Below are 20,430 nucleotides of genomic sequence, written 5' to 3' on the forward strand. Positions count from 1 at the left end.
TCTTGAGCACTTTCAACACGAGGCACTCGGCGCTCCTCTGCCGTGTCGACAGCGGAGTGCAACGCTCCGTGAAAATACCCAACGTGGCATTGTGCTGCACAGACTCTCACCTTCCCCACTCGTTTAATCGCTTCCAAGCTAGCGTGGTGATTTACGTGAGTATAATAACAACAACATTGTCTATACCACGTCTCGTAAAACCGCCAATGGTATCCTATTACACTGTGCAAATTTGTAGAAGAAGAAAAAAAACGAGCGACAAATTACCGAGTTGGATTACCGAGCGCAACATTGGCCCCTACTGGCAGAATAATTCCCACTTTGCAGGCTGGCTCTAAGAATGCCACTGTTGTATTACACAAAGACAAGTGCTGTGAGCGAGCCCCGACGAAGGCCGGTACGGCGCACGAGGGGGGCGGGTGGCCAGTACGACGCCCGGCCGCCTTTGTCTCCCCACGAGCGTCCATGGTTATCGGCCCCCAGCCACGGATACCTGCGAAGCCTCAACGCGCTTTCCCCCGTGGTCGGAATCGGCTCGAACGCGCCCCTCCGGTCGCGTGGGAGGGAACCAGAGGTCGCAAATGGGTTTTGATTCCTTACCCGTACCCGTACCCGGCCGCACCAGGGTCGCAAACGGGTACCCGTACCCGGCTGGGTATCGGGTAGGGTACGGGTACCCGATTGCGACCTCTGGGATGAAGCCATGTTGCAGGCGCGGGTGGGTTGATTCTAGGAACTTGAATTGTGAGAAGAGACAAGACGTTGGAAAATGAGTGACAAACGGTTACTCACCAGTGACTCACGGCCTACCCGTACCCGGCCGCACCAGGGTCGCAAACGGCTACCCGTACCCGGCTGGGTACGGGTAGCCGGGTATCGGGTAGGGTACGGGTACCCGGTTGCGACCTGGGAATGGTGTCCCCCTCCCCACCCCCCACCGTGCATTTTAAGCGCAACTCTCTCTCCTGCTGCAGCCGCGGCCCTCAGCCAGGGCTCCAGCGAGACCCCGGCATGCGCCGCTCCACGCCGGCTAGCCCAGGACATGGCAGCACGGGAAGTGGGGCTCTGCGGCGTCCGTGTTGGCCGGGCTGTTGAGAGTCATCGCTCCTCTATTTCGATTTAAAGATTTCGTGACTGCAGGGATTCATCTTCTTGGTTCTTTCGGTAAAGTCACGTTGAAGGGAAATAATAAAATAATAAAAATAAAACATAATAAAATAATTCTCACGACGTTTCGGCCACAACGCAAGCAGCCGTCCTCAGGTGAAGAACAGGTCTGTCGGAAAGACAGCGTCTGAATGAGTTCTGGCTGCTTGCGTTGTGGCCGAAACGTCGTGAGAATTATTTTATGATGTTTTATTTTTATTATTTTATTATTTCCCTTCTACGTGACTTTACCGAAAGAACCAAGAAGATCATCGCTCCTCGTTGGGGTTTACTGCAGGCACTCGGGTTTCCTCTCTCACACGCTGAACGCTCCGCTAACAGAAATTAGTCAACCATCTCGAAATGGTCCCTTCCTGATTAAAGCAGTGAGACCCCAGTGAGGTTTTCCCGGACAATGAAGAGTTCTATTTTTCTAAGAATGTTGACTTAAAGCTTTCGCGACTGCAGGAATTCATATTCTTTGGGTATTTCGGTAAAGTCACGTAGATAGGTTCAAAAAAAATAACAAAAAACTACGACGTTTCGATGGCAACACAAGCGGTCGTCATCAGGAAAAGGGGGTTAGTTTCTAAAGGCAATTGGTAACATCTGTGAGAACTTAATTTCGGGTGGTCGGTCTGATTCAAAGGCTGGGGTCACGAAGGCCTTCTCGAGCGGAGGCCTAACTCCCTCATGCTGCTTGCCACCGGACATCCGAAACGCTCCGAGTGTCTCTCCACTCCGTGGTCTGTGCGAGGCGCACCGACTCAGACCCGCCTTCCCATAACGTCTAAAAGTAAAAAATAAAAACTGTCTCTTTGATTTTAATTAATTTATTTACCACTTAACTTTCATATGTTATTCGTTGCGCGCGGTTGCAATTTACCGGTGGCCTTAGCTGCCGATCGCGTGATGGGTCTCTTTTATCATTCCAGTTGCTGCTTCGTGCCCCCTGTTACCGTTCCCGTTCCGATGTGATGTCCACTCTGATACCTACTTCATTGAGGGGCGATATTGCCACGTTAAATAAACAGATTGGTTGATTGAACGCAACATCAAGTTTCGGAGTATCAAGAGGTGGGGGGGAAAGGGAGGAGATATGGGCGGGGGGGGGGCGGCAGCTGCCCCCCATCACCTTGGATCTGCCGCTGCAATGAATTGTGGGCCGCGCACAAGCAAGTGCACGCTGTGAGGTGGGGCGGGGGGGATGCTGCTTGAACCGGCAGCGGCTTGAGATTTCCCCAACGTCGGCCGGACGTCCCCCCGTCACAGCGACGCGATCCTCCCGCCGCCACAAGGGGGGGGGGGGGGGTCAAGGGGCGCGGGGGCAGGTGCGGTGAGGCCTCGACCCTCGCAGGCCGACGCCCTCAGCATTTCCTCCTGGCGTGGAGGTGCGCGAGCGTGCGCTGCAGCTTGGCGGAGTAGGGCAGCGCGAGGCCGTGCGGGGAGAGGGTGCCGACGCGGTCCGGCCCCACCGTGCCCATGAAGACGTAGCTCATCCCTGGGGGAGCGGGGGGGGGGGGGGCACAGCGGCGGTGGCAGCGGCTGAGTGACGGCGCTGCGTTTCGGGGGGGTCGTGGCCGTGCCCCTTTCGGAGTCGGACGCAGATCGCCCGCGAGCTGGGTCGCCCTGCCCGCGCCCAGGCACCCTCTCAGATCACGGGGGCTAAGCGTGGTCGACGCCGGCTCGTGCTTGAGATGGGCGACCAGCAGGGCTTGCCAGGTGTTGTAGCAGCGGAGCTGCGTGGCGTCGACAAGATCTGGCAGTGCCGAGCGTCGCGGATGTCGGTTTATTTGCCAGGCGCTCCCCATATTTCTCCAAGCCAAACACTCATTGATGGCACCGGCCAAACATTACAGTGCAGGCTCCTCTTGGATAGAATCTCGAGGCTCGGTGAGGGTTTCATATATACATGGGTAAATAATGGTATCAGCATCATCATCATTATTATTCGTTACGTTATTCAATGTTCTCGTGCAATGCAATTAATGCGGGCCGGTGCCTCTCCTGCACCGCAATGGCGGTCAGAAGCTATTCACGCATCCCGGCTAATGCTCGTAGGGGCAGTCACGATGAGGGATGGCTATTCACTCACAAACGACGTCCCGATTTAAAGCTTTCGTGACTGCAGGGATTCATCTTCTTGGTTCTTTCAGTAAAAAGTCACGTGACTTTACTGAAAGAACCAAGAAGATGAAACGACGTCCCATCCAGCGGACGACGGAATTATCGTAACGTGCTTGCGGTTACCGGGGTGTGGGTGGGTGGGAGCGCGTGGGCGTGAGTAGAGGGGGGGCGGGCCACCTACCCTGCCGCACGAGCGGGCACGTGCGGCAGGCGACGCGCAGCTTGGCCGTGGTGCGCTCCGCGGAACGCGCCAGTTGCAGCCGCCCGGAGCGCAGCGCCCGGAGCACGTCGACGGCGAGCACGGAGCCCTTGGCGTAGCGCCGCAGGTGCACCACCCTGCCCACGAGCACTGCAGCGAGCACGCACGCACGCACGCTGTCACTCCACCACCGCTGCTCTTGTGGAGTGACTCATGCAGCCAGCTATGGCTGCAGAGTTTGGTGGTACATGTTGTTTATGCCATTTATTGTGAAAATTCCGTCACAGTTCCTATGATCACTGTTTCATTGCTTTCATGGCTTTTTTTTGGTGATTTCGAAAAGTGTATTGGTTTCTTTTAGTATATTATATTATTATTTTATTTTTATTTTACTTTTATTAATTTTAATATTTTTTACCTACGTCACTTTACCGAAAGAACCTAAGAATATTAGCCATGTTTGTTTGTTGTAGTACAGAGTTAGACTGACGGCCTTAATCTAAGTTGTCTTGTGGTTGTTGTTGTTGTTTGACTTGCATCCCACTGGGATTTTTGCACACAGCGTTGGTGTACGGTGATTTTTTTCTGCAATATTTTGCTGTCTTTTCTTGGATTTTCTGTTTGCACTTAGTCACATATTCACTTTAAGATGTTTTTTGTTCATGTTTTTTGTTTGTTGCGGTTGCACCCGATTCAAGAGCCGAATGGCTCACAGGGCTATACCCAATAAATGAATTTGAACCACCGCGGTCTTCCTCCAGCTTGGGGCCCTTCCTGCGAGCTGCTGATGTCTGGCCACGTCCCCACCGGTCAATTTGCCCTGCCAGCTTTGAAATTCGCATTGCCCCGGGGGGCACTCTGTGCGTCTGCGGGAAAGTTGCCGGACGTTTGCGTGGGGTAAGGGGTGACTGGGGGCGTGTGAGGGGCGCCGCGGTGGCTATGAGATGTAAACTACCTCGCCTGGTATGCAGGGGGTTGTGGGTTCGATCCCGACCCTGACGCCTGCTGCTGTATATTTGAAGTTTGCGTGTCTCTCTCTCCCCGTGGTCGCGTGGATTTTTCTCTGGGTCCTTTGGTTTTTCCCTCCACATTTAGAATCAACATCACGCATTTAGAGTAACTGGCTGCTTTACATTTCCACATGATGATAAGCCACTTGGTTGAGCTATCATTTGTGGTCCGGTTGCTGCTGAACTATATAGCTCAGTGGGCCTCACCTGGTAAAGGAAAAATAGTTTAGTTTAAAAATGGTGAAATCTTCTTGGTTCTTTCGGTAAAGTCACGTAGAAGGGAAATAATAAAATAATAAAAATTAAAAATAATAAAAATTAAACATAATAAAATAATTCTCACGACGTTTTGGCCACAATGCAAGCAGCCGTCCTCAGGTCTGTCGGGGAGACAGCGTTGTGGCCGAAACGTCGTGAGAATTATTTTATTATGTTTTATATAATTATTATTTTATTATTTCCCTTCTACGTGACTTTACCAAAAGAACCAAGAAGATGAATCCCTGCAGTCACGAAAGCTTTAAATCGAAATTTAATGGTGAAATCGTTTTAGTTTTAATGTTGAGGTATCATGGCCACAGGGTTATAAAGATCGATGCCAATTCCCAGAGTGAATACGACACAAAGTGAATACTGCACGGAGTGAATACTGCAGTCAACGAAGGTAATAATGAAAATACTTTACCGAAATCGTTAGCGCAGAAGTTGCTCTCAAGCGTTCCACGGCGCAAACACTTTTTCCGGCAGGGGGAAGAACGCGGATTTACTGAAGAAACTGAAAATTGGGGGAAATATAACCACACATACACACAGTTTCAGTTTCATTTATTTGGAATAACGCTGTGAGCCATTCGGCTCTTGATTCGGGTGCAACCACAACAAACAATACAATTACACGATACATTTAACATTTACTGTATGCGAATTGAAACATTCCCTACAAAAACAATAACATCTTCAAGAAAAAGCACCATTTGTTTATGCTGCGTACAAAAATGTGCAAAAAAATCCCATTTTGATGTTAGATCACAATAACAATCAATACAATATGGATAATTTGTTTTTAAGTCTAACTCTATACTACATAAAAAAATCGGGCTAAACTAAACCTTTCTAGAAATTACTAAAATAATACTATAAACACAATGTAACAGTGATCATACGAAATGTGATTGAAAGTTTACAATAGCGACATACATAACGTATATTACTAAACCTAGCATCTTTTGCTAGCTGCACGAGTCAATCCAAAACAGCAGGCGTAACAATAGTAGTAGCAGCAGCACACTATAATCAAAATACATGATAATTTCTCGCATTGGTCATCTATAGCTATAGATTTTATTTCAGACCACTGGATAGCAGTGGCAGCTAGGGTTGTACGACTCCTCCAGAGCAGTTTTGAGTGATGGTCTTGTAGGTAGTGATCCAATTATCCACAGACGTTTCAGTCACACAAACCACAGGTGCATGCTCGGTATGGCCATTAACTGTTCCTCCTTATATGTCCGTATTCACGTTGAACTTCTATTGCACCGTACATAGCCGACCGTGCTAATCGGAGGTTAATCTGCACCCATAAGAGTGCCTATGTGACGCATGTACTGCCTGCAAGCTGCCAAGACCTGACGTGCCCTCACCTAATGATCGATCTCGCCATTCTGGGCCGATCATATCGACGGAACGTATCGCCCTCAATGTGCCTAATGTCATCGCATACTCTGAAGCTCAGCAGGAAGCGAGCCTGGTCGGTGCTTGGATGGGCTTTGTTCGCAGGCGTGGGGCTGCGTGGAAGTGCTGAGTGTCAACCCCCTCCGATGTGTGTGCGTTGTCTCCGGGGTTCTCCGGATTTCTGCCACATGCCTCCCCACGGAGTTGGCCAAACGTGCCGATGCGGAACCCTCCTGGGCAAACGCTCTCGAGACTCCCTTGAGCCACTCCTGCGGAAACGCACGGCACATCTGCGGCCACGTGCGAGTTGGTGCTCCCCTCCTACCTCTGTTCCTTCTCGTTGTTGCTGTTGGGGCGGTCACGGTGGAGGTTGTTGTAGGCGGACTGCTGGCGGCAGTTGTAATCCTGGCGGTGGCGGTAGTTCTAGACGTGGTGGTTTTGGCGGTCGTCGTTTTGGCTGTCGTGGTTCTGGCGGTCGTGGTTTTGCCGGTCGAGTTTGAGGCTCGGGCCCGGAAGGAGTAGAAGGCCTCGAAGCCGTCGGCCGTGGTGCCGTGGTCCGACACGAACTGCACGAAGAGCTCGCTGCCCGACGACATCAGCGGCCTGCGCGGCAGGAGAAGAGCCTCTCAAAAAAAACACCGCCACTGCGTTGGGGAAAATTCAAAGGTATGAAATCACTTAATGATGCCGTGTCACATTACAGGGACTCCTCTACTTATGGACATTCGACTTACGAACTTTCAGAGATACGGACAAACCTGGTCCGTATGTCCAGTTGCCTGTCTGGACCAAGTCGTAAGTACGACCGCCGTGCAATAGATGGGGCGGTGGTGGCATCTACATCTGCAGAACGTGAATAACCGGTGGCATCTACATCTACAGGAGAGATTATACAACTTTTAAAGCCATTACGCGCGCTTAGTGTAAATGCCGCACAACACGTTTGGAATCGACAGGAGTCAAGCAGGTCTCACGAACAAATCGACTTACGAACAGACCTCTGGAACCTAACTCGTTCTTAAGTGGAGGAGTCCCTCTAGAGGGTTGCCAGCCTTCCCGGTTTGGCTGCGAGTCTCTCCGGGAATTGGCGTCGATCTCCCCGCGACTATTTGAAAGCAATCCGGGTGACTTTTGTTTTTCTTAACAATTACGATATTTTAATAATATAAAAACATTTTAATATTTAAATCCTCCGAAAAGTAGCTTCAGTCCAGAGTTGGTTACCCGCAGGGTGGGGGGGAGGAGGGAGACTCACTCGGGCGGTTCGTCACCGCACAGCCGGCCCAGGCGTCGGCCCTCATCCAGCTCGCGGCCGTCGAACACCGACACGTGGTCCCTGCGGCACGCGGCGTCGCGCTCCACGTCGAACTTGACGAAGCGCAGCGACACCACCTGCAGGGGGGAGGGGGGGGGCGAGGGGGAGGCGGGGGTGGGGGTCAACCCAGACTTGTTCAGTTTATTTTCAATTACCTCGTGAGCTAAGAGGCTCTTACTTAAAGCGGGTTTCCTCAACAGAAACAACACCTTCTTGGTTCTTTCGGTAAAGTCACGTAGAATGGAAATAATAATAATACAAATAAAACATAATAAAATAATTCTCACGACGTTTCGGCCACAACACCGGCTACTCTGCCCGGGACTCAGATTTATTTTTGTGTGTGTGTGCAAGCGGATTTTTGTAATCTTTCGAGAACCCAGAAGCGAGTGGGGATATCAAACTAAAACGAAACTATTTTTGAAAATAGTACTCGATAAGGCCCCACTGAGCTCTATAGCTCTGTTTCGGAAGCGATCTGGCTATCACAATTGATAGCTCATCGTCGTCGCGTGGAAATTTATAGCAGCCAAATACTCTAAACGCGTGGCGTGTTGATTCTAAATGTCGAGGGGAAAACAACCTGAGGACCCGGAGCAACAATCCACGCGACCACGGAGAGAGAGAGAGACACCGCAAACTCCAAATATACAGCAGCAGCAGGGAGGGTGGAGTATCACGTGACGTGTAACAGGCCAGGCGTAACGCACCCTCATCAACATGAGGGAACGAACGAAGGCACCCTACCATGGGGGGTAGAGGGGGCACTGCCGCAGATTTCTAAATTCAACGCGACGCGGCACACGAAGCAGCCACGTGGCCCACGCCGCGTGCGTCTCGACGCTCTGGGGCCGCACGAGGATTCTGGTGTGGGGCCCGGAGCGAAAGAAGTTGACTTTACTTAGCGTCAGGAGGCTTGGCACCACCGGTCCACAGACAAAGTCTCACTTCTCGCTGTCACCACTGGCGGGAGAGGTGAATTTAACACGCAGCCTTTCGCGATCAATATTATTCGTGATAAAGGTTTTTTGGGTGAGAACGCGTAAATACAAATGCGTTGTGATTACAAACCCCCCGCCCCCACCCTCTGATCTTCGCAACCTGATAGGCTCTCGGTGATGAACCCATCTGGAAATATGGACCGCATATTTCTAGGTGAATTTCATCAATTTTGATGGATACAATTACAATAAACCCCACCCTCTGATCTGCACACCCGGTCGGCTCATAGTGACGACATCATCTTGCTATTCATGACGGGAAGCGGGAAGACTTCTTCGCAATTCTGGCAAATCGCCTGATGAAGTTGGTTGCAGACGTCAGCGAAACGTCGTGGGCTGACTCGCCATCGCACCGACGGTGGCGAATTAATCGCCAATTTGTCACGTTTTCAGTCCACGTGACAAACCTCACTTAATCGGCCGTGCCGGGTGGTGGGTCAACGGCAGGAGAGGTCACCGGGAGTCTGTGCCTAGGGAGGGCCCCCGCGCACCTTGCCGGGCGGGCCCGAGATGTGCCAGGAGCAGGTGATGCCCGTGGGGTAGTCCGAGTGCGGCCAGTTCGGGGAGTAGAAGCTCCCGCTGGGTCCCCGCAGGCGCCCGCCGCACACGCTCCCGCCTGCAGGGGCGCACACGCACGGGAGGGGACACTCAGTGGCATCCAGCGGGGGTCACACGTGGTGGGGGTGGGGCTGGAGACCAGCGGTCCCCACGTTCCCTGCGATGGCTTCTGACTCGCCGTGTCGCGGGGGGTGGCCAGGCAACGGGGGTGGTGACGCGGCCCAGCCGTAGCGCGCGCTCGCTCCGCCCCCCCCCCGTTGCGGAGGTTTGCGGTTCGAATCCGGCAGGCCGCCCTGGTTATTAGCGCGTGAAATACGCACGGCGCGACTTGCCGGGCTGCGCGGGCCTCTCGGCCGTGAAGCTGGCGAGGAAGCCGGTGCCGGCGTTCTCGCCGTCGGTGCTCATGCGCAGCAGCAGCGCGGGCCCCGTGGAGTGCACGCTGCCGGGCGGCGCCGTGCCGCAGTAGCGCGCCAGACGCGGCGCCGCCGGCGTGGCGCCGTCGTGCAGCGTGAGGGCGTCGTAGCGGCACAGCGGCGCCTTCTCCAGGTCCAGGTGCTGCAGGGAGAGCAGCACGCGGTGGCCGGGAGGCACCTGCCTTGGCCAGGGACACGACCACGAGGTGTGGAATCACTTTTTCAATAATAATAATAAAAATACTCGTTTCTTAAGGAACTCGACGGTCACGCGCGGCGCTTTCAGATGCGCTCCTGCAGCCGTCTGGAACGCTGTTCCTTTTGACATTCGGAAGCCGCTGGAGCTATGCAACTTTTAATTCATCATCTTGATTGACAAACTAATTTCTTTAGAACTGGACGGTTACTGCTTACAAAGACGGTCACCTCATCGCACGTTTTCAGATGCGTTTCTGCGGCCGTCTGGAACGCTCTTCCTCCCGACATTAGGAAGCCGCTGGAGCAATGCAACTTTAAAATCTGCATTGAAAACTCGTTTATTTAGAACTGCTTTTTTACGTTTAGTTTGTTGTCCCTCACCCCCCCCCCCCGTACCTCCGATGAGCACGGTTGGCTACGGACGGTGCGAAAGAACCTCAACAGACATTCGCTCACACGGGTCAATGAGCACGTCTCCTTCACCAATGTAGAACTGCCAAGACCCACAAGGCCACGGGCACCGTGCAGCGCCCGGGACACGCTCACCGTGATCCTCCACAGGCAGTCGCGGTTAGGCGGGTAGAGGCCCGGGTAGCCCTCGCTGCCCAGGTAGCCGCTCTCACCACTCAGCTCCCCTCCACAGCCGAACACCGGAACCTCGGGCCTGCTCGCAGGTGACACACAAAGCAGGCGCCCGGCGTTGCCGACTGCGGCGACGGACCTTAGGGGGCCCAGACGGCTCAAGTGCCACGTTTTTGAGATACTAGAATAACCGCGGCGTGTGGGCTATGGCTGTCGGGTGTGTAGTAGACACACTGACTCTATTGTGTGTAGGGTGTGTAGTAGACACACTGACTCTATTGTGTGTAGGGTGTGTAGTAGACACACTGACTCTATTGTGTGTAGGGTGTGTAGTAGACACACTGACTCTATTGTGTGTAGGGTGTGTAGTAGACACACTGACTCTATTGTGTGTAGGGTGTGTAGTAGACACACTGACTCTATTGTGTGTAGGGTGTGTAGTAGACACACTGACTCTATTGTGTGTAGGGTGTGTAGTAGACACACTGACTCTATTGTGTGTAGGGTGTGTAGTAGACACACTGACTCTATTGTGTGTAGGGTGTGTAGTAGACACTACTGACTCTATTGTGTGTAGGGTGTGTAGTAGACACACTGACTCTATTGTGTGTAGGGTGTGTAGTAGACACTACTGACTATTGTGTGTAGGATGTGTAGTAGACACACTGACTCTATTGTGTGTAGGGTGTGTAGTAGACACACTGACTCTATTGTGTGTAGGGTGTGTAGTAGACACACTGACTCTATTGTGTGTAGGGTGTGTAGTAGATACTACTGACTATTGTGTGTAGGGTGTGTAGTAGACACTACTGACTCTATTGTGTGTAGGGTGTGTAGTAGACACACTGACTCTATTGTGTGTAGGGTGTGTAGTAGACACACTGACTCTATTGTGTGTAGGGTGTGTAGTAGACACACTGACTCTATTGTGTGTAGGGTGTGTAGTAGACACACTGACTCTATTGTGTGTAGGATGTGTAGTAGACACACTGACTCTATTGTGTGTAGGGTGTGTAGTAGATACTACTGACTATTGTGTGTAGGGTGTGTAGTAGACACTACTGACTCTATTGTGTGTAGGGTGTGTAGTAGACACACTGACTCTATTGTGTGTAGGGTGTGTAGTAGACACTACTGACTCTATTGTGTGTAGGGTGTGTAGTAGATACTACTGACTATTGTGTGTAGGGTGTGTAGTAGACACACTGACTCTATTGTGTGTAGGGTGTGTAGTAGACACTACTGACTCTATTGTGTGTAGGGTGTGTAGTAGACACACTGACTCTATTGTGTGTAGGGTGTGTAGTAGACACTACTGACTCTATTGTGTGTAGGGTGTGTAGTAGACACACTGACTCTATTGTGTGTAGGGTGTGTAGTAGACACTACTGACTCTATTGTGTGTAGGGTGTGTAGTAGACACTACTGACTCTATTGTGTGTAGGGTGTGTAGTAGACACACTGACTCTATTGTGTGTAGGGTGTGTAGTAGACACACTGACTCTATTGTGTGTAGGGTGTGTAGTAGACACTACTGACTCTATTGTGTGTAGGGTGTGTAGTAGACACTACTGACTCTATTGTGTGTAGGGTGTGTAGTAGACACTACTGACTATTGTGTGTAGGGTGTGTAGTAGACACACTGACTCTATTGTGTGTAGGGTGTGTAGTAGATACTACTGACTCTATTGTGTGTAGGGTGTGTAGTAGACACTACTGACTCTATTGTGTGTAGGGTGTGTAGTAGACACTACTGACTCTATTGTGTGTAGGGTGTGTAGTAGACACTACTGACTATTGTGTGTAGGCTGTCTACCAAGGCCGTAGCCATGGAGTCAACAATCGGGGGGACCAAATCTTCCAGGGGGTGTGGGGGTCCCCCCCCCAGAATTTTTTTTTCTAAATTTGAAAACGAATTTCCTGCCTAAAATATTTAAAAAAATCACTAACATATGAGATGCACTTTAAAATTATTTTTACAATAATGTCTAATAGTGTATTGTATTACATTGCTCTGTTTGATCTTTTTTACCTTTTTTTGTTTCATTGTATGTAATGGCGGAGATTAGGGATTAATAAAGTACAACCATAACCACAATCATATCAACAGAAATCTGTTTTATAGCAATATATTGGGGGGGGGGGATTTCCGAGAATAATAACAAGTGATGCCCAGACACAATTCCCAAGACAAGCGGCGGAGTGGAGGAGGAGGAGGGAGTGGTGAGGAGTGAGTGGTGATCAGGCAAAGGAATCTGAGCCCAGCGTCTCGCACGTCGGGGGGGGAGGGGGTGCTGGCTTCCATGGGGGCATGCAGCTGGGTCAGGGTCACGTGTGCACGGGTTCGTGAATGTGTGTGTGTTGCTGTGTGTGTGGTCGTATGTGTGTGGTTGTATGTGTGTTTGTATGTGTGTCTGTATGTGTGAGCGGTGGTGTAGCAGTTAGCGCGCTACGCTACGAACCCGGCGACCCGGGTTCGTAGCTCACGGCCAACACCGGTGACGATTATCTGAACCGGTCCTGGGCCTCCCCTAGGTCGACTCAGCCTCAAATGAGTACCTGGTTCGATGTGTAAACATCGCCACTGGGGAGACAAAGGCGGTCGGGAGTGGTGTTGGCCACCCACCCCCTCGTGTACCGTTCCGGCCTTCATAGGTGCTCGCTAACAGCACTTGCCCCTACAGTCTGTTAAGGCTATACGGGGGGGTCATTGTCTTTTGTGGCTGTGTGTGTGTAGCTGTATGCGTGTGTGTGGCTGTGGCTGTATGCGTGTGTGTGGCTGTGGCTGTGTGTGGCTGTGTGTGTGTGTAGCTGTATGCGTGTGGCTGTATGCGTGTGTGTGTGGCTGTGCGAGCCTTCGACACTTCACGTGGCCTCAAAGTGCACCTGGCCTGGCACAGGCGCCGTGGTGACGTCTCCGTCACTTAGTGGCGAATGGCGGGGGTATTGGTATTGGCTGTGTGTGTGTAGCTGTATGTCTGTGTGTGTGTGTGTGCGCTGTGTGTGGCTGTGTGTGTGTGTGTGTAGCTGTGTGTGTGTGTGTGTGGCTGTGTGTGTGTGTGGCTGTGTGTGTGTGTGGCTGTGTGTGTGTGTGGCTGTGTGTGTGTGTGGCTGTGTGTGTGTGTGTGGCTGTGTGGCTGTGTGTGTGTGTGTGGCTGTGTGTGTGTGTGTGTGGCTGTGTGTGTGTGTGTGTGGCTGTGTGTGTGTGTGTGGCTGTGTGTGTGTGTGTGTGGCTGTGTGTGTGTGTGTGTGGCTGTGTGTGTGTGTGTGGCTGTGTGTGTGTGTGTGTGGCTGTGTGTGTGTGTGTGTGGCTGTGTGTGTGTGTGTGTGGCTGTGTGTGTGTGTGTGTGGCTGTGTGTGTGTGTGTGTGGCTGTGTGTGTGTGTGTGTGTGGCTGTGTGTGTGTGTGTGTGTGGCTGTGTGTGTGTGTGGCTGTGTGTGTGTGTGGCTGTGTGTGTGTGTGTGTGTGGCTGTGTGTGGCTGTGTGTGTGTGTGTGGCTGTGTGTGTGTGTGTGGCTGTGTGTGTGTGTGTGGCTGTGTGTGTGTGTGTGGCTGTGTGTGTGTGTGTGGCTGTGTGTGTGTGTGTGGCTGTGTGTGTGTGTGGCTGTGTGTGTGTGTGGCTGTGTGTGTGTGTGTGTGGCTGTGTGTGTGTGTGTGGCTGTGTGTGTGTGTGTGTGGCTGTGTGTGTGTGGCTGTGTGTGTGTGTGTGTGGCTGTGTGTGTGTGTGTGTGGCTGTGTGTGTGTGTGTGTGGCTGTGTGTGTGTGTGTGTGGCTGTGTGTGTGTGTGTGTGGCTGTGTGTGTGTGTGTGTGTGGCTGTGTGTGTGTGTGTGTGGCTGTGTGTGTGTGTGTGTGGCTGTGTGTGTGTGTGTGTGTGGCTGTGTGTGTGTGTGTGTGTGGCTGTGTGTGTGTGTGTGTGGCTGTGTGTGTGTGTGTGTGGCTGTGTGTGTGTGTGTGTGGCTGTGTGTGTGTGTGTGTGGCTGTGTGTGTGTGTGTGTGGCTGTGTGTGTGTGTGTGTGGCTGTGTGTGTGTGTGTGTGGCTGTGTGTGTGTGTGTGTGGCTGTGTGTGTGTGTGTGTGGCTGTGTGTGTGTGTGTGTGGCTGTGTGTGTGTGTGTGTGGCTGTGTGTGTGTGTGTGTGGCTGTGTGTGTGTGTGTGTGGCTGTGTGTGTGTGTGTGTGGCTGTGTGTGTGTGTGTGTGGCTGTGTGTGTGTGTGTGTGGCTGTGTGTGTGTGTGTGTGTGGCTGTGTGTGGCTGTGTGTGTGTGTGGCTGTGTGTGGCTGTGTGTGTGTGTGGCTGTGTGTGTGTGTGGCTGTGTGTGTGTGTGGCTGTGTGTGTGTGTGTGTGTGGCTGTGTGTGTGTGTGTGTGTGTGGCTGTGTGTGTGTGTGTGGCTGTGTGTGTGTGTGTGTGGCTGTGTGTGTGTGTGTGTGGCTGTGTGTGTGTGTGTGTGGCTGTGTGTGTGTGTGTGTGGCTGTGTGTGTGTGTGTGTGTGGCTGTGTGTGTGTGTGTGTGGCTGTGTGTGTGTGTGTGTGGCTGTGTGTGTGTGTGTGTGGCTGTGTGTGTGTGTGTGTGGCTGTGTGTGTGTGTGTGTGGCTGTGTGTGTGTGTGTGTGGCTGTGTGTGTGTGTGTGTGGCTGTGTGTGTGTGTGTGTGTGGCTGTGTGTGTGTGTGTGTGGCTGTGTGTGTGTGTGTGTGGCTGTGTGTGTGTGTGTGGCTGTGTGTGTGTGTGTGTGGCTGTGTGTGTGTGTGTGTGTGGCTGTGTGTGTGTGTGTGTGTGGCTGTGTGTGTGTGTGTGTGTGGCTGTGTGTGTGTGTGTGTGTGGCTGTGTGTGTGTGTGTGGCTGTGTGTGTGTGTGGCTGTGTGTGTGTGTGTGTGTGGCTGTGTGTGTGTGTGTGTGGCTGTGTGTGTGTGTGTGTGTGGCTGTGTGTGTGTGTGTGTGTGGCTGTGTGTGTGTGTGTGTGTGCTGTGTGTGTGTGTGTGTGGCTGTGTGTGTGTGTGTGTGTGGCTGTGTGTGTGTGTGTGTGTGGCTGTGTGTGTGTGTGTGTGTGGCTGTGTGTGTGTGTGTGTGGCTGTGTGTGTGTGGCTGTGTGTGTGTGTGTGTGGCTGTGTGTGTGTGTGTGTGGCTGTGTGTGTGTGTGTGTGGCTGTGTGTGTGTGTGTGTGGCTGTGTGTGTGTGTGTGTGGCTGTGTGTGTGTGTGTGTGGCTGTGTGTGTGTGTGTGTGGCTGTGTGTGTGTGTGTGTGGCTGTGTGTGTGTGTGTGTGGCTGTGTGTGTGTGTGTGTGGCTGTGTGTGTGTGTGTGTGGCTGTGTGTGTGTGTGTGGCTGTGTGTGTGTGTGTGTGGCTGTGTGTGTGTGTGTGTAGCTGTGTGTGTGTGTGTGTGGCTGTGTGTGTGTGTGTGTGTGGCTGTGTGTGTCTGTGTGTGTGTGTGTGTGGCTGTGTGTGTGTGTGTGTGTGGCTGTGTGTGTGTGTGTGGCTGTGTGTGTGTGTGTGGCTGTGTGTGTGTGTGTGTGTGGCTGTGTGTGTGTGTGTGTGGCTGTGTGTGTGTGTGTGTGTGGCTGTGTGTGTGTGTGTGTGTGGCTGTGTGTGTGTGTGTGTGGCTGTGTGTGTGTGTGTGTGTGGCTGTGTGTGTGTGTGTGTGTGGCTGTGTGTGTGTGTGTGTGTGGCTGTGTGTGTGTGTGTGTGTGGCTGTGTGTGTGTGTGTGTGTGGCTGTGTGTGTGTGTGTGGCTGTGTGTGTGTGTGTGGCTGTGTGTGTGTGTGTGTGGCTGTGTGTGTGTGTGTGTGTGGCTGTGTGTGTGTGTGTGTGTGGCTGTGTGTGTGTGTGGCTGTGTGTGTGTGTGTGTGGCTGTGTGTGTGTGTGTGGCTGTGTGTGTGTGTGTGTGTGGCTGTGTGTGTGTGTGGCTGTGTGTGTGTGTGTGGCTGTGTGTGTGTGTGTGTGGCTGTGTGTGTGTGTGTGTGTGGCTGTGTGTGTGTGTGTGGCTGTGTGTGTGTGTGTGTGGCTGTGTGTGTGTGTGTGTGGCTGTGTGTGTGTGTGTGTGGCTGTGTGTGTGTGTGGCTGTGTGTGTGTGTGTGTGGCTGTGTGTGTGTGTGTGGCTGTGTGTGTGTGTGTGGCTGTGTGTGTGTGTGTGTGGCTGTGTGTGTGTGTGTGTGGCTGTGTGTGTGTGTGTGTGGCTGTGTGTGTGTGTGTGTGGCTGTGTGTGTGTGTGTGTGGCTGTGTGTGTGTGTGTGTGGCTGTGTGTGTGTGTGTGTGGCTGTGTGTGTGTGTGTGGCTGTGTGTGTGTGTGTGGCTGTGTGTGTGTGTCTGTGTGTGTGTGTGTGTGTGTGTGTGTGGCTGTGTGTGTGTGTGTGGCTGTGTGTGTGTGTGGCTGTGTGTGTGTGTGTGTGTGGCTGTGTGTGTGTGTGTGTGGCTGTGTGTGTGTGTGTGTGTGGCTGTGTGTGTGTGTGTGTGTGGCTGTGTGTGTGTGTGTGTGTGGCTGTGTGTGTGTGTGTGTGGCTGTGTGTGTGTGTGTGTGTGTGTGGCTGTGTGTGTGTGTGTGTGTGGCTGTGTGTGTGTGTGTGTGTGGCTGTGTGTGTGTGTGTGTGGCTGTGTGTGTGTGGCTGTGTGTGTGTGTGTGTGGCTGTGTGTGTGTGTGTGTGGCTGTGTGTGTGTGTGTGTGGCTGTGTGTGTGTGTGTGTGGCTGTGTGTGTGTGTGTGTGGCTGTGTGTGTGTGTGTGTGGCTGTGTGTGTGTGTGTGTGGCTGTGTGTGTGTGTGTGTGGCTGTGTGTGTGTGTGTGTGGCTGTGTGTGTGTGTGTGTGGCTGTGTGTGTGTGTGTGTGGCTGTGTGTGTGTGTGTGGCTGTGTGTGTGTGTGTGTGGCTGTGTGTGTGTGTGTGTAGCTGTGTGTGTGTGTGTGTGGCTGTGTGTGTGTGTGTGTGTGGCTGTGTGTGTCTGTGTGTGTGTGTGTGTGGCTGTGTGTGTGTGTGTGTGTGGCTGTGTGTGTGTGTGGCTGTGTGTGTGTGTGTGGCTGTGTGTGTGTGTGTGTGTGGCTGTGTGTGTGTGTGTGTGGCTGTGTGTGTGTGTGTGTGTGGCTGTGTGTGTGTGTGTGTGTGGCTGTGTGTGTGTGTGTGTGGCTGTGTGTGTGTGTGTGTGTGGCTGTGTGTGTGTGTGTGTGTGGCTGTGTGTGTGTGTGTGTGTGGCTGTGTGTGTGTGTGTGTGGCTGTGTGTGTGTGTGTGTGTGGCTGTGTGTGTGTGTGTGGCTGTGTGTGTGTGTGTGGCTGTGTGTGTGTGTGTGTGGCTGTGTGTGTGTGTGTGTGTGGCTGTGTGTGTGTGTGTGTGTGGCTGTGTGTGTGTGTGGCTGTGTGTGTGTGTGTGTGGCTGTGTGTGTGTGTGTGGCTGTGTGTGTGTGTGTGTGGCTGTGTGTGTGTGTGGCTGTGTGTGTGTGTGTGGCTGTGTGTGTGTGTGTGTGGCTGTGTGTGTGTGTGTGTGGCTGTGTGTGTGTGTGTGGCTGTGTGTGTGTGTGTGTGGCTGTGTGTGTGTGTGTGTGGCTGTGTGTGTGTGTGTGTGGCTGTGTGTGTGTGTGGCTGTGTGTGTGTGTGTGTGGCTGTGTGTGTGTGTGTGGCTGTGTGTGTGTGTGTGGCTGTGTGTGTGTGTGTGTGGCTGTGTGTGTGTGTGTGTGGCTGTGTGTGTGTGTGTGTGGCTGTGTGTGTGTGTGTGTGGCTGTGTGTGTGTGTGTGTGGCTGTGTGTGTGTGTGTGTGGCTGTGTGTGTGTGTGTGTGGCTGTGTGTGTGTGTGTGGCTGTGTGTGTGTGTGTGGCTGTGTGTGTGTGTCTGTGTGTGTGTGTGTGTGTGGCTGTGTGTGTGTGTGTGTGGCTGTGTGTGTGTGTGTGTGTGGCTGTGTGTGTGTGGCTGTGTGTGTGTGTGTGTGTGTGGCTGTGTGTGTGTGTGTGTGGCTGTGTGTGTGTGTGTGGCTGTGTGTGTGTGTGTGGCTGTGTGTGTGTGTGTGGCTGTGTGTGTGTGTGTGTGGCTGTGTGTGTGTGTGTGTGGCTGTGTGTGTGTGTGTGTGGCTGTGTGTGTGTGTGTGTGGCTGTGTGTGTGTGTGTGTGGCTGTGTGTGTGTGTGTGTGGCTGTGTGTGTGTGTGTGTGGCTGTGTGTGTGTGTGTGTGGCTGTGTGTGTGTGTGTGTGGCTGTGTGTGTGTGTGTGTGGCTGTGTGTGTGTGTGTGTGGCTGTGTGTGTGTGTGTGTGGCTGTGTGTGTGTGTGTGTGGCTGTGTGTGTGTGTGTGTGGCTGTGTGTGTGTGTGTGTGGCTGTGTGTGTGTGTGTGTGTGTGTGTGGCTGTGTGTGGCTGTGTGTGTGTGTGGCTGTGTGTGGCTGTGTGTGTGTGTGGCTGTGTGTGTGTGTGGCTGTGTGTGTGTGTGGCTGTGTGTGTGTGTGTGTGTGGCTGTGTGTGTGTGTGTGTGGCTGTGTGTGTGTGTGTGGCTGTGTGTGTGTGTGTGTGGCTGTGTGTGTGTGTGTGTGGCTGTGTGTGTGTGTGTGTGGCTGTGTGTGTGTGTGTGTGGCTGTGTGTGTGTGTGTGTGTGGCTGTGTGTGTGTGTGTGTGGCTGTGTGTGTGTGTGTGTGGCTGTGTGTGTGTGTGTGTGGCTGTGTGTGTGTGTGTGTGGCTGTGTGTGTGTGTGTGTGGCTGTGTGTGTGTGTGTGTGGCTGTGTGTGTGTGTGTGTGGCTGTGTGTGTGTGTGTGTGTGGCTGTGTGTGTGTGTGTGTGGCTGTGTGTGTGTGTGTGTGGCTGTGTGTGTGTGTGTGGCTGTGTGTGTGTGTGTGTGTGTGGCTGTGTGTGTGTGTGTGTGTGGCTGTGTGTGTGTGTGTGTGTGGCTGTGTGTGTGTGTGTGTGTGGCTGTGTGTGTGTGTGTGTGTGGCTGTGTGTGTGTGTGTGGCTGTGTGTGTGTGTGGCTGTGTGTGTGTGTGTGTGTGGCTGTGTGTGTGTGTGTGTGGCTGTGTGTGTGTGTGTGTGTGGCTGTGTGTGTGTGTGTGTGTGGCTGTGTGTGTGTGTGTGTGGCTGTGTGTGTGTGTGTGTGGCTGTGTGTGTGTGTGTGTGGCTGTGTGTGTGTGTGTGTGTGGCTGTGTGTGTGTGTGTGTGTGGCTGTGTGTGTGTGTGTGTGGCTGTGTGTGTGTGGCTGTGTGTGTGTGTGTGTGGCTGTGTGTGTGTGTGTGTGGCTGTGTGTGTGTGTGTGTGGCTGTGTGTGTGTGTGTGTGGCTGTGTGTGTGTGTGTGTGGCTGTGTGTGTGTGTGTGTGGCTGTGTGTGTGTGTGTGTGGCTGTGTGTGTGTGTGTGTGGCTGTGTGTGTGTGTGTGTGGCTGTGTGTGTGTGTGTGTGGCTGTGTGTGTGTGTGTGTGGCTGTGTGTGTGTGTGTGGCTGTGTGTGTGTGTGTGTGGCTGTGTGTGTGTGTGTGTAGCTGTGTGTGTGTGTGTGTGGCTGTGTGTGTGTGTGTGTGTGGCTGTGTGTGTCTGTGTGTGTGTGTGTGTGGCTGTGTGTGTGTGTGTGTGGCTGTGTGTGTGTGTGTGGCTGTGTGTGTGTGTGTGGCTGTGTGTGTGTGTGTGTGTGGCTGTGTGTGTGTGTGTGTGGCTGTGTGTGTGTGTGTGTGTGGCTGTGTGTGTGTGTGTGTGTGGCTGTGTGTGTGTGTGTGTGGCTGTGTGTGTGTGTGTGTGTGCTGTGTGTGTGTGTGTGTGGCTGTGTGTGTGTGTGTGTGGCTGTGTGTGTGTGTGTGTGTGGCTGTGTGTGTGTGTGTGTGTGGCTGTGTGTGTGTGTGTGGCTGTGTGTGTGTGTGTGGCTGTGTGTGTGTGTGTGTGGCTGTGTGTGTGTGTGTGTGTGGCTGTGTGTGTGTGTGTGTGGCTGGTGTGTGTGTGTGTGGCTGTGTGTGTGTGTGTGTGGCTGTGTGTGTGTGTGTGGCTGTGTGTGTGTGTGTGGCTGTGTGTGTGTGTGGCTGTGTGTGTGTGTGTGGCTGTGTGTGTGTGTGTGTGGCTGTGTGTGTGTGTGTGGCTGTGTGTGTGTGTGTGGCTGTGTGTGTGTGTGTGTGGCTGTGTGTGTGTGTGTGTGGCTGTGTGTGTGTGTGTGTGGCTGTGTGTGTGTGTGGCTGTGTGTGTGTGTGTGTGGCTGTGTGTGTGTGTGTGGCTGTGTGTGTGTGTGTGGCTGTGTGTGTGTGTGTGTGGCTGTGTGTGGTGTGTGTGTGGCTGTGTGTGTGTGTGTGTG

General features: G+C 52.9%; 1 protein-coding gene across 1 annotated transcript in view; it reads right to left on the reverse strand.

Annotated features, from left to right (window-relative positions):
• Positions 1-68: 68 nt before the first annotated feature.
• Positions 69-20,430, reverse strand: part of LOC144948954 (procollagen C-endopeptidase enhancer 2-like) — a 36,964-nt gene continuing 16,602 nt past the window's right edge. The window contains exons 2-9 of the mRNA XM_078878712.1: positions 10,185-10,302; positions 9,360-9,618; positions 8,961-9,085; positions 7,409-7,545; positions 6,479-6,756; positions 5,168-5,257; positions 3,455-3,622; positions 69-2,647 (exon numbers count right to left, since the gene is read on the reverse strand). Of these exons, the coding sequence (XP_078734838.1) occupies positions 2,514-2,647; positions 3,455-3,622; positions 5,168-5,257; positions 6,479-6,756; positions 7,409-7,545; positions 8,961-9,085; positions 9,360-9,618; positions 10,185-10,302 (1,309 nt within the window). The 3' untranslated portion in view covers positions 69-2,513. The remainder of the gene's footprint in view (positions 2,648-3,454; positions 3,623-5,167; positions 5,258-6,478; positions 6,757-7,408; positions 7,546-8,960; positions 9,086-9,359; positions 9,619-10,184; positions 10,303-20,430) is intronic.

The sequence above is a fragment of the Lampetra fluviatilis genome, chromosome 51 (genome assembly GCF_964198595.1).
Source record: "Lampetra fluviatilis chromosome 51, kcLamFluv1.1, whole genome shotgun sequence".
NCBI classification, from domain to species: Eukaryota; Metazoa; Chordata; class Hyperoartia; order Petromyzontiformes; family Petromyzontidae; genus Lampetra; species Lampetra fluviatilis.